Below are 13,415 nucleotides of genomic sequence, written 5' to 3' on the forward strand. Positions count from 1 at the left end.
TTTTAGTGCATATATGTTTGTAATTGCTGTATCTTCTTGAAGGGTTGGCTTCTTATCAGCAAATAATGTGCTTGTGTGATATTAGTATAGCCACCCCAGCTGTCTTTTGACTACAATTTGCACAGATGATATCTTCCTATCCTTTCACTTTCAAGCTATTTGTTTCACTGAATCTTAAAGTGAATCTCTTCTAGACAGAATATCACTGGAATTTTTTTAATCCATCATGCCTATCTCTGCCTTTTAATTGTAGAGTTTAATCCATTTACATATAAAGTAATTGCTAGTAAAAAAAAAAAGACTTTACTATTTTGTTACTTGTTTTCTATCATATTTTCTGGTTCCTCAATCCCTCCATTATTGTCTTACTTTGTATATAGTTGATTTTTTTTGCAGACTACCACTTTGATCCCTTTGCCTTTTACTTTTCTATATACATTTTAGTTGTGTTCTTAGTGGTTACCATGGGCATTACAATTGGCATCTTAGTTTTATAACAAACTAATTCAAATTAGCACCAAATTAGTTTCACTAGTATATAAAACTCTACTCCAGTACAATTCTGCCCCTACCCTTTTCTGTTGTTATTGTCACAAATTACATCTTTATGCATTATGTGTCCATCAACATAGATTTATAATTACTGTTTGGTGCATTTTTCTTTTATATCATAGAGGAAAAAAGAGTACTTACAAACAAAGAATACAATAATGCTGACTTTTATATCTACCTATGTAGTTGCATTTTTAATTTAGTTTTTTTTTTTTTAATTCCTTCTTACGACTTTGAGGTACTGTTTAGTGCCTTTTAATTTCAGGTTGAAGGACTCTCTTTAGCATTTCTGGTACAGCAGGTCTACTGATGAGGAATTCCATCAGCTTTATTTTCTCAGAGTATCTTAAATTCTCCTTCATATTTTGTTGTTAGTGTGAGACACCTACCCTCTAGATGCCAGTAACAGCACCTCCCTCCAGTTGTGTCAGCCAAAAATTTCTGCAAACATAATTTTAATTGCCTATGGAAGGGCAATATCTCCAATATTTGAGAAACACTACCCTAGAGAAATGCTTGAACTTAAGATTTTGGAGCTGTTACATACAACAAGATTGAGGGTATAATTGTGGGATTTGGGTGTCTGAGTGAGATGGAGAAGAGATCGTCGAAGGTGAGTAACTCAAGGAATTGAGAGGCCAAGCAGTGATCAGAAGATGAAAATAATTTTTAAAAAGAGTAGCAGGTGGTATGGTATAATATAATGGCATGAACTTCAAAAAGCTAAGTTTTTGAAGAAGAAAGATATAAAATGTTAACTGATGGAACTCTTATACAAATTTATTTTAGAGACAAAAGTGTCACTATTAGCAATCTGGGAGAATAACTTCATGAAAATATTCCTGAACTTCATGTAGGCAATTTGAAGTGAAGTGCAAAATATCTAGGTATTTAAATATATTTAACCCACTCAATTTTATTTATTTTATTTTATTTTATTTTATTTTATTTTATTTTATTTTATTTTATTTTATTATTTTTGCTTTTCCACTAGCTACCTACCAGATACTGTTGTGCCTAGCTGCATTAAACTATATTCCTTTGTCTATAGCGTCAGGGAGCAGGGTAGAGAGTAGGGATACAAATACATGCAGACTGGTAGATTGGTGATGGCAAAAGGAGTTCCTGCCTAATTACTGACATATAAAGTAAATTGGCTATGCCACTCCAATGTATTTTATAATCCTTTCTGTTTAGTACCTATCAGCTTTTTAGTGATCAATAATTTTTTAATATCTGCTATATTTTTAAAAAGAAGATAGAGGGGCGCCTGGGTGGTCAGTTGGTTAAGGGTCTTATTCTTGATTTTGGCTCAGGGTCGTGAAATCCAGCTTTGTGTGGGACTCCATGCTGGCCATGAAGCCTGCTTAAGATTCTCTCTCTCCCTCTCCCTCTCCACCCCCCAACTCATGCATGTACTCTTTCTCTCTCAAAAAAAAATTAAATAAAAATAATTTTTAAAAAAAGAAGATAGAATTACCTCTGTAATCCAAGTGTTTTCTAAGAACAAAATTCAACTTCATATATTCTGTATTCTGTATGTAGAGTCCTATGAATATCAAAATGTACTTTTTTTTTCAAGACTCAAGGACAAAAGAAAGTTGCTAGCATGATGGAAAGTAAAGAGGTCCACAAAGGAATATTTCAGATTGAGTGGGAACATAAGAAAATGGAGATGGAAATGGAAGATCTAAATCAGAAGGCTTGGGATATTCAGATGCTGTTTTTTTCAAGAGATCGTCAAAAGGTAAGTTCTCCCTGCCCCATTATATAATTTTAATTTCATTCATTAATGTAGTCATTCATTCAAACAGTATTTAATAAGACATCTTTGTAATATCAAGCACATTCTAAGCCAGTAGTTTTTCACGATGTGTCTACAAATTCTTTGTCTTCTGAGTATTTCCTAATTGTCAGATCCAGTGGTCTGTCCCCCATTCATCACCATCCCTCAACTGTTGGTAGCATTTGACCATCTTAATTGCCCATTCCTCTGGCTTTTTTCAACCCTGTTTTCTGCTCTTTTTCTTTTAACATGTCAGGCCACTCTGCCTCTTTTACTGAACTCTCTTTTGCTTCTAACCCCCCCCCTTTTTTTTAAGATTTATTTATTTGAGAGAGAGAGAGAGAGCACAAGTGGGAGAGGTAGAGGGAGAGAGAATCTCAAGCAGATTCCACATTGAGTGGGGAGCCCCATTTGGGGCTTGATCTCACAACCCAGAGATCATGACCTGAGCTCAAATCAGGAGTCAGATGTTCAACTGAATGTGCCACCCAGGCGCCCCCTAACTCTTAAATACAGCTATTCCTTATGATCCTGCCTTTTGCTCTGTTTCCTTCCATGCGCTCTCCTTTGATGATCTCGATTTTTCTAACTTCAGTGATCACTTCTAAAAAACTGATGCAAGTTCTCTGTTCCTGGTCTCCCTCAAGCTCTATTTCCACATTCCCACCTCCCAACAGTGACCCTTTTTAATGTGCTTATTTCTTTTCTTTTAAACCACTTACTCAGTCTTATAGTTGTAGTCATCTTTGATTCCCCTCTCCCCTGTCTTCCAAGTCTTGCCTAGTTTATCTACTTATTCCCTCATTCTTTATCCCCACTGCCATTAGCCTGGCTCAGTTTTTCTTTTCCATGATTTAGACTATTGTATAATAATCCAACTGGGGGCACCTGGCTGGCTTAGTTGGAATAGCATGTAACTCTTGATCTCAGGCTCATAAATTCAAGCCCCATATTGGGTTGTAGAGATTACTAAAAAAAAAAATAAATAAACTTAAAAAAAAAAAATCTCCTAGCAGATCTCTTGACCTTTGGGCTTTCTCTTATCTAATCTATACTATATGTTGCTGTCAGATTAATATTGCTGTTCAGCTCTAATAACATTACTACTTTGCTCAAACATTTTAAACTGCAACTTCTTACCTGTGAATTACGGAATCTTTAGGTAGGTGATCTGCATCCTTCAGCCTAACTTTTCAAATTCATTCCCACTGTTCCTCTTATACATTAGTATTCTCAAAACAAACTGATTAATATTTTTTAGGATTTTACCTCTGTGCCTTTGCTCATTACTGGTTCTTCAACCTGAAATACCGTTCCTCACATTTTTCACATCCCAAATCTATTTTTCAAAGTCTAGTTTAGATGACACCTCCTCTAAAAGCCTCTGGATTTCCCCAGTCCAGAAAAACCACATCCTTTCTCAAACCATCTTTGAATGTGCATGTCACTATACATATTTTCTGGCAATTAATTATATCTACATGCTCTTTCTTTGGAAAGCTAAAGTCATGTTATCTAACTTTGTATCTCCCTTAGTATCTTTAACTGGAACACTATTAATGTAGGACTCAAATTAGACACTTAATAAATATTTGGTGAGTTGGATAAGTGAATGAGAAAATAAACTGTAGGCATTTGTAATTATTAATATACAAGTGAGTGTATCAATAGCTAAATACAAGTAAATATTATGGCATGAAAGTCAAATTGATCTTAGATAACTTTTATGAAAATGGTAACTTTCAAAATTAAGAATGTTTTTTAAAGTTATCTATTGAAACAGTAGAGAAAAATATTCTTACATATTTTGTGGGGTTTTTTTTCTTCTCCAAGTACCTAAATGAACCAAACTATGAGACTCTGATTGCCATTCAGATTGGAATAATGGAGCAAACCATTGCTGTTTTAGAGAAGGTAGGTCTCAAAGATATTGATCATTATAATCCCAACAATTGTGAATTATTTGAACAAAGTAATAGTGTTCCAAATCATGAATTCAAACAGAACCTAATAAAATTGTGGTCCATTATTCACATTCAGGATCTAGTTAGAGGCTCCTGAATAGTGTCTTTGCAACAAGTGTGGTAAACTTCTTTTAATACTAGAATTAACCCCTTGGGAGATATCTGAGTGTACCTGAATTTCCAATTTCACATTAAGTTGTGATTTATGTAACAGAAGTGTTGATAGTCTTTCTTTGGGAATATGGTGATAAGATGATATCTTGATGATAATGAATTTAAATTTAAAAGATAATGTCTTTGTAAAATACTTTTTTTCAAAATTATTTTTGTGGGGCGTCATGGGAACGAAAATTTCAGACCCACAAAAAGAATGTGGAGAACTGCAAAAAGCTACTAAAAAAACTGGGAAGGTACAGCAATCAAAAAGATGTAGCAAATTATACTCTAAGCTGCAATTTACGAGAAGAGTTGGTGGCTGTCTCAGAGAGAAAAGACATCTGTAATGCAATGGGTAAGAATATTTTTTCTTTACTCAATGTAAGTTTCTTTAAAAGTAATCACTATTCCTGAAATCTGGTTAGTAGTTACAAAGCTACCAGCATTTCTTCCACATGTTTAATTGATTCTGAGTGCTATCTCTATATTTGAAAATATAGATAATAATCCAACTAATTTTTTTCTTCTTCATTTTTGGGGTAGGGTCTAAACTGACTTGTGAAAAGATTGCCAAAGAACGATATGAAAACATGATGCAACAACAAAAGTTAACAAATATTGCAAAACAACAAGCTGAACAGATTTCAATACTGCAGGCTGAAGTTGAACGATTAAGGATGAGAACATTTCCTGCTCTTGGTCAAATATAAAAATGCTGGTAGGTGGTTAGATCAAGTTTGTTAATTATGTGGTTTTTTTACCTGCGTGCCCTTGATCTATTTCCAATATAGAAGTGCATATTTAAAAAAAAATGCTGGTAGGAAACACAAGGCAATCAATCATTTAAAAAATAATTTCATTTTATTAAAATGATTTCTTTTTCTCCCATATCAGGAAATTTAAGTACAGAGTCTTCTTAGTTGCATATTTTTAATAGCAAATTATTTAATTTTAACCTTAATCATTATAAAAATATTTGTCTTGCATGAATGTGTAAAATATCATGAATTGTTTTCATTCAAGAATGAACTGAAAATATTCAAGATGTATTTTACTCATTTACTCATTTAGTCTTAATTTTCGTCATAAAGACAAAAAATTCTTAGCCACTCCTGGCATTTCTAATTTTATAAAATTACCAGAAAACTTATGAGTTAATGGATGATTTTTATATTTTTCTATATTTCCCAGTTTTTCTTCAGCAAGCATTTCTTCTGTAATCAGAAAAAAGTTTCTCAGAACATTTAGGATTATTCTCAATTGTAGCAATGAGAACGAAATGAACTGTTTCCTTTTACCAAGCCTTAAATCATTTGAAAAGTACAACATATTTTTTCTGCATAAACATAACATAGTCTTCTACATTACATATTCATTGTAATAGATGATGATAATTAAATGAGAAGATTAAATGCTCAGAAAACTTCTTCCCCCTTATGTAGCCTGTGGACTGCTGCATTCTAAGATGATATCCTGGGATCATTGACCACAATCTCCACAATCTTTTCACATGTCATCATCTCATTCTTCTGAAATTTGTGAATTAAATGTTAAGTGTAACCTGCAACAGCATATCCAATGCGCACAGGTGTAGGTAAAGCAAGAGAGCTATTATCGTAACAACTTCTATTTAGAAAAAAAATCTGTAAGAGATTTACAATCTTCTTGAGACTGCCAGGGTAGTACCATAATTGATCACCCTTATACTGATCAATGCTGGATGGGGACATAAGAGAAATAATAGGCCCAACATCATTTTTGGTAGCCCTCCTTTGTACCAGAATGACTCCTCAAGTAGTTGATTTGACTGATTCAGCAGACAAGTGCCCACTGGTAACATTTCCTACATCTTGGATCCTTCAAAATTATCTCTGAGAAGGTGATTGTGGGGGTGGGAGGCTGAACCCAAGGGTGAAATGTGTGAAGAGTACAAATACTTTGTACTTATGATGAGATCGTCAAAGTTCTCTGTCCTGTTGGTTTGAGTCAATCATGGCTCTACTAGGCTTTTTTTCTCTCCATTTTTTCTGGTGATATAAATTCCAGGTGACCAGGATTAGTCGCCTTATTAGGCCCATTTGCAAATAGTCAACGCCACAAATTTTACCGTGGATTCCTAGATCTTAACAGCCTATATGTAATTTCTATTTCTTAGTGGCTACCTGGGTGACTCTGACAATTCACGCTTTTTGCTTTGAGGCATGAATAGAGTGGAGGTTAGCAGAAATCTCGTCTGCAAGCTATATTCTACCAGCAGCGCTTTTTAACAGGAGACATCTTCTGGTTTGGGGGGCTGGCTTTGAAAGGGCACATGGGTCATCCACCCAACCCACTCTTGATACTGTCCATAGTACTGATTCCTCTCAGCTTCTGCTAAACTAATGGCAATTATATTTTTATAGTTCTTTAAATTATCTATAGTATCAAATAGTAAGATAATTAACTGCGTCAAATATAGCATGGTTCTTAGTAGGGCTCTCTTGCTTGGTTGCCTGGTTTCAAATCCTGGCTCTGCCACTTGAGCTTTAAGTAACTATTTAGTTTTTAAATAACTACTTTATCTTGAATTTTCTCATCTTTAAAATTGTGATGCCGATAATTTTAACACTCAAATGAGTTAACGTACTTTGTAAACTGGCACAAAGCAATTGCTAAGTGGTAGCTTTCATTTTTATGAATAAAAATATAGTATTCAGTGATTTTTAAAATAAAAGTATCCCATTAAATAGAGGTGAAATTCAACAGAAATTATAAAAAAGGGTCCCGCCTCATGGCCATCTTGGGCATCAAATTCTCCCATAAGCCTGATCCATGTTCCATGACCCACCTCTGTTGCAGGAGTGTCCACTGTACTGCTAGAGCCCTTAGCACCCAGCCAGTGCCTTGGAAGTGTCCGTTACTATGTCCCCATCTGCTCTCCCCAACTCTCCCAGAACTAGAGTCCCACTGATGTTAAGTTCCTCCAAGTTTATATGTGAGGGGTGACTCCAGGGGATGTCCTAATCAACAGTAAGCAGCTGCAGCCAAACACCAGCACCATCACTAGGGAAACCACTTCCCATACCACATTTAGGCCTTCTAGCTGTGCAGCAAGCAGCCATGAAGGCTGTAGGCTCACAACAGCATAGCTCCCTAGGGATACCCATCTAGGAATCTCCGGGTCAGGGGAGGCCCATGTGAGGCCTGGGTCAGTTCTCTTGGGTTCATGGCAGCTAATGACGATGGCAGTGTCTGGAAAGTAGGAATTTGTGTGGGGCAAGAGGCGGGGGTGTGTGGCAAGGGGGAAGGGTAGTACCAGCATGGACACTAACAATTAGAATGGATGCAAAAGCAGGGTTCTAAGGTCTCCTGCTATGCCAAATATTAATGATTTGTTAGATCATGGGGCGGGATTGGGCCAAAAACGAGGTATGCCTGGAGGAGGAACCTTAGGATAGTGGCTATTTATCTACTAGGGAAGTACTTTAGGGAAGTACTTTCTTTTAGGATTTTTTTTTTTTTTTTTAACTAAGTAAAGCTGTTTTACCCCTTAAAAGGACCCAAAAGCAGAAATCCATAAGGCTCTCAGGAAGGACTGGATGATAGAACCAGGAAGCCACTGATCCACAAAGTTCTCTAGCATCTTTGCCTTTCTTAGTAAGAGCACATACTATCTTTTCTGCTTCCAAATTTACCTACAATAGCTTCAGCCACAAAAAGAGATGGGCTTTCTTTTCCTGAGCACAATTCCAATTCTCAGACTGGGCCAGCTTGGGTCACATTTCTATATACAGCCACAAGGACAGGTAGCATTGTACAATATAGCAGCAACTAGAAAGGCAGATGAATGTGAAGAACCTTGTATGCCTTGAAGTGGGGGATGAGAATATGTTGTTTTTAAGAGATAGACAGCCATTTCACTAAATGAGATGAAGAATAAAGTAAACAAATTTGAAAAGACAGGGAAGAATAAGATCTTGGACATATGAACAAGTTTAATTACCTGCTATACCATCCAGATGGAAATATGTTGTAAATGGGACAGAAACATGGTTCATAAACTTAGGAGACAGACAGGCATTTTTAGACCACTTTAGGTTTAGACATTCACCAGACTGAACTACTTTTTAACATTTAAAATAAAACCTTAAAAAAACAGAACTTTTTACCACAATAAACAAAACAGTGTACTAAAATTGACTTCCAGAAATGACCAAATTATTTTTTAAACATGATTTAATTTTTTTCACATTTCTTTAAATGTCAAGTTTTCTTTGGCAAATTTATCCAAAATACTAAATTTTCATTTTAGAACTTATTTTATATTTATATAACAGAGTGCCCTAAATTATGTTCATCAAGATACCTTTCTTTAAGCCCTAATGGTTTCTACCTTCCTTTTAAAATGTATTAAGTATCTTTTAAGTTGTCATTCTCAAAAATGTTCTGGAGAAAAAATTATAAATTAAACACCCATAAATTCTTCTTCATTTCTGTTATAGTGTAGCAATTTATCATCTAACCCACAGTGGTCTATCAACTGAGTAAGGCTGAGTTTCTTGTTCTCCTCAGACATAGCTGACTGCAACTCATAAAGCAACAGCTGGCTACAGCTTCTCCACTTCTGTATTAACAACTGTAACTGAGACAGGTCATTCTGAAATAGGAAAAAAAAAAAAAAAGGTCAATAATTAGCCAGGCATCCTATTTTAACTTACATAATGAAAGTTGTTAAATTAGTAAATGAGTAGGGTTAAAGGGTAACACACTTGGTCAGGACTGAGACTTCTACCCAGGAAAAAGTAGGATGGCTTTTAGTAGAATGGTTACAGTGACACTGAAATTGAGTTCTATGGCTATTTTGTTTGGTCCAACCTCTGGACCATCCTTACCCTCAGGGACAAATCAAATCATGAAACAGGGCAAAACTATGTGAAGAAGCAACAATATAGGTTAAAACAAAACAAAATGCTTTATTATAGCTGTACTTTTAAAAAAATGAAAATATTCAATTTAATATAAATAAAATATAAATTAAAATATTCAACTTAATATTTTTCAATTCACTATCTCATAAAACCCAAGTAGTGATATTTAGAAAAATCCTAAAAATTCAAGACAGCAAATAAGATCTACTCTTCCACCATTTATACCACATTCTGTGGAAGAAGGGCCGCTACATATACATGAATGATCCAGGTCAGTAAAGGTTATCTTCTTCCAAGTGCCCAACCACTACTTAATTCACCTTTCTGGGTTGAAATCTAAAAATCTAATTCATATTTGTTTTATCAAACAAAACACCTGGAACATTTTAATAAGTTGGAAGAACACAAGACTATTACTAAAAATATTTTTTATTGTACTTTGTGGCCTGTTTTTAGCTTTTTTAATCATTCACTGGCAGCTGTCACTTTTGTTCTCACTGTACTTGCCTCTGTCATCTGATACTAATATTGCTATAGGCCGGGAACTAGAGAGAAACACTTCAACTGCATATTAAATGAGAGCTGGGACTTTCTGAGGTTTTATCTGGTGTTTAAGGGCCTCTTCTGCTCTAAATCTATGACTTACATTTGAGTTACAGTTGTTGGAAGCCTGGTTTCTCGATAATATGGCTTACTGCTTATTATGCTTAAATAATCTTATTTTCTCTTTGAAATTACTTTCCTATAATTATCTAAAAATAAGAAAAATTAAGAAGTGGTTCGAAATTCTTCTCACCTTTGATCTATACATTTTGACCAGTTTTAGCCTCCGAAGAAAGTCTTCTTTCTCCTCAATCTGCTTCACCAATTTTGCTCTTTCTTCACTTAATCCTTGTTTGGCACGATCCTCATTCACAAAATCACTTTGGAGATCACTGCATGACTCAGTAACAAGAGATGTAGATTCACATGCACTGATATCCTTGAAGGTGTTTTTCAAATATGTACTTTCTTTGAATTCACCATCTATGTGTTTAAAATTTTCTTGAAGTTCCAAACAGTTTTCTTCTGTTGAAGATGGTTTCTCAGGAAAAGTCTGATTGTTTTCTTCATTCTCTACTTTAAGACGTTTTACCACACTGTAACAGGAATTAAATGAAGATCTAGTTTTCCTTAATCGTTCTCTAAGTGTGGCACTCATAGGCTGAAAAAAGCACAAAACATTAATCAAGAAAAACCTTCCTGTGTAAATAAATCTACTAAAAATAAAGACCTTACATTTCTATACTTGACACCACTAGATGGCTTTATATCTCCATCTATCCAAAGTAACCATCACAAAATGTCTTTAATTCCTGCAAGCCCCATTAATTTTATTCTTTTTATTTTAGCAAAGTCAGATCCCTTCTAAAACAGTGTTGAGACGCTTATCCCTGTCATCAATTTGTTCAGCAACTAGCACATTCCTGACTACTGCTTCAGAGTTACAAATTAAGGAAAAGACCTAGATCCCTGCCGCCAAAGACCTTCAGAATACAGCCAATTCAGACTTCCTCAATTTGGAATTTTGCGGTAACCTGATCTGAAACTAAATGAAAATAACTGATTCAAGATGAAAATGGGGGGGGGGGGGTGAAGGGTGAAGACCTAAAATTATTTAATAGTTAATAAAATATCTACTCATTGATCTACACATTATGTTAACTGACATTTTTCAGTAGAATTAGACACACAACTGGCACAATATCTAGAAATACAGAATAGCTCCACTGGAAGAACTAAGATATTCATACTTGTTTTCTTGAGCTACTTGTTCGGGGAGATGGTGGATTGGCGCAGGCCCGTGGAGTGCGAGGTAAAATCACAGCTGAGTCGGATGGGCTTTCCATCTTGAAAATGAAATCGTTTACCTCTAAAAAAAAAAAAATCAGAATGTAAATAAAATTAACCCATACCTCTATACATTCAATTTTTGTAAAAGAACTTTTTACTGTTGTACATATAACATCCACAAATAAGCCAGCAACTTCACTTAGTTGTGATTCATTCTTGCACTTTTTGCAGTTTTCCCTTTACCTTCCTAAATAAGACTGTCCACATGGTGACTAGTTTTTTCAGGACAAATTAGCTAGCGTCTCATATAAACACTCTCCACTTGTGTTATCTATCAAGATATCCTCAAATCTGCCATGTAGGGGGTGGGGAGAATAACGACTTTGTAATTCTTCAGGAATTCTTTAATTTCGTTTTGCCAGCTTTAAATGAAAGGAAATACAATTGAAATCTTGACTCGAAAAACTATAATCAGACCTGTCACAGTACCTTAAACCCTAAAAAGCTGTGTGACTAGAACCAGTGACTACTCAGGCCTGAGGAACCAGGAACACAAGCGCAGATAAATGTACGCCCGTCTGTGTAGTTTAAGTAGCGAACAGACCCTGGAAAGGAGAGTTGGCTTAAGTCTGTGTCCTCAAACAAAGGCATCAACTTTCATGGGAGGAGGGAGGAGTTTCTTCCTTCCACCACGGCAGAAAACCCACACTAGCCCTCGAGAGACCCCAGGTCAGAGGAAGGGTTGAGAGGTGCCCTGACCGCTGAAAGGGAGCTCTACTCGACTCCCCGACAGACACCCGAAGCAGCCCGACTCTCAGCCGCTCACTCGCGGCCCCACACTCTACCTCCCTCCGCCATCCCCAGAGCGTAGAAAACGCGCGCTGCCGCGGCGAGGCGGGGCCGCAGAGGAGGCGGAAGAGACGCACGATTGGCCGGACTGTCTGTCGCGCGCAGCTCCGCGGGGCTCGGCGCCCTAGAGCGGCGGGACTCCGCGCGCGCGGCTTCGAGCGCCCGGGAGGCGGTGGAGGCTGAGCGGGGCCACGCGGAGTCCGCAGAGACGTGTGATTGGCCCGGTGGACTGACGCTCGGCGCTCTGCTCCGCCCAACGCCAGAGCGCCGCGGTGCTGCGCGCGCGCGGCCGCGAGCCTCGGCGGTGGGCAGCGAGCCTCGGCAGGGATGGGGGTGGGCGGGGCCGAGTTTCTGAGCGCCGTGACGGGTTCTGAGGGGGCCGTGCTTCTTTTCGCGGCTTTCCCCCCTCCTCTTTCCTGGCCTCGCCTTCCCTTCCAGCTTCCTTGTTTTTGTGTGTGTGAAGTATGGCTGGGCGTGCCCCTCCCCCGCCGTTAGGCTTTCCTGCGCCACCCCCACGCCCGTTAGTCTCTTTCCTCGCTCACCACCGCAAAAGTCTGTCATCACACCCGGCGGGGCCCAAACCCGCAGAGCCGGCTGTGGGTTAGATTGACGGCCCTAAACTCTCCTAAGGCAGAGACCACAAAAGAGCAGCGCTGGGTTAAATGGCCTGTTGAGAATCAAACGTGTTAGAAATCTCTCCAAGAGGCCCGGCGGATGGGGGCGCCTGCGTGGCACAGCGGTTAAGTGTCTGCCTTCGGCTCAGGGCGTGATCCCTGCGTAATGGGATCGAGCCCCACATCAGCCTCCTCCGCTATGAGCCTGCTTCTTCCTCTCCCACTCCCCCTGCTTGTGTTCCCTCTCTCGGATGGGTTGAGCTCTTTTCCAGCCTTTGGTGCCGCAAACGGCGGTTCTGTCACCGGTTTTCTACTGTATCTACCCCCAAATTTCTGTAGCTTGGCTTCTCTTCTGGTCAACTTTGAGACTGTAGCCCCTTTAGGCTACACAGGAAGCAGACCAATCACTAAATAAGATTGTGTTGGCCCAGAATTCAGATGTTTGAGGCAGATATGGCCCTTGCTGAGTACTGGGCAGCGCCTTCATCTAAAATCATCCTGGGGGGGGGGGCTGGCTCAGTCGGAAGAGCATGTGTCTTGATTGGGGGGGTGGTATAGTTGGAGCCCCAGCTTAGCTGTAGAGATTACTTTTAAAAATAAATAAAACATCTAAAAAAAAATCCTCACTTCCTGGTGGCGACGTTCTGTTGCTGCGCAACAACAAAGTTACATACGTTGGGTGGAGCACTGGGTTTGGGGAAAGACGATTACTCAGTAATACTGAGTCACATGGAAGTTGGGAATTTTAAGGAGC

At 38.1% G+C, this 13,415-nt stretch overlaps 2 protein-coding genes across 5 annotated transcripts in view; one reads left to right on the forward strand and one right to left on the reverse strand.

Annotated features, from left to right (window-relative positions):
- CFAP43 (cilia and flagella associated protein 43) overlaps window positions 1-11,058 on the forward strand; it is a 104,655-nt gene extending 93,597 nt beyond the window's left edge. The window contains exons 35-39 of the mRNA XM_026494056.4: window positions 2,135-2,299; window positions 4,172-4,252; window positions 4,660-4,813; window positions 5,002-5,176; window positions 10,757-11,058. Of these exons, the coding sequence (XP_026349841.3) occupies window positions 2,135-2,299; window positions 4,172-4,252; window positions 4,660-4,813; window positions 5,002-5,168 (567 nt within the window). The 3' untranslated portion in view covers window positions 5,169-5,176; window positions 10,757-11,058. The remainder of the gene's footprint in view (window positions 1-2,134; window positions 2,300-4,171; window positions 4,253-4,659; window positions 4,814-5,001; window positions 5,177-10,756) is intronic.
- Window positions 8,408-12,200, reverse strand: SFR1 (SWI5 dependent homologous recombination repair protein 1). Of its 4 annotated transcripts, none has more exons than XM_026494063.4 (4): window positions 12,044-12,200; window positions 11,159-11,277; window positions 10,162-10,569; window positions 8,408-9,094 (listed from the first exon to the last, which is right to left on the reverse strand). In XM_026494063.4, the coding sequence occupies exons 1-4, from the start codon at window positions 12,054-12,056 to the stop codon at window positions 8,903-8,905; spliced, it is 732 nt and encodes a 243-aa protein (XP_026349848.2). In that variant the 5' UTR covers window positions 12,057-12,200; the 3' UTR covers window positions 8,408-8,902. The 4 variants fall into 4 exon arrangements, with proteins under 4 accessions (XP_026349848.2, XP_026349845.1, XP_026349843.1 ...); XM_026494060.4 differs by having other exon boundaries at window positions 11,958-12,101; XM_026494058.4 differs by having other exon boundaries at window positions 11,803-12,099.
- Window positions 12,201-13,415: the final 1,215 nt, after the last annotated feature.

The sequence above is a fragment of the Ursus arctos genome, unplaced genomic scaffold (assembly GCF_023065955.2).
Source record: "Ursus arctos isolate Adak ecotype North America unplaced genomic scaffold, UrsArc2.0 scaffold_7, whole genome shotgun sequence".
NCBI lineage: Eukaryota > Metazoa > Chordata > Mammalia > Carnivora > Ursidae > Ursus > Ursus arctos.

Excerpts from the sequence above, each read along its gene's own strand:
- SFR1 (XM_026494063.4), bottom strand. Across the intron at positions 10,570-11,158 it reads CAAGTAGCTCAAGAAAACAA|CCTATGAGTGCCACACTTAG; the intron begins GTATGAATATCT and ends TGCTTTTTTCAG. Across the intron at positions 9,095-10,161 it reads TCAAAATGTATAGATCAAAG|AATGACCTGTCTCAGTTACA; the intron begins GTGAGAAGAATT and ends TTCCTATTTCAG.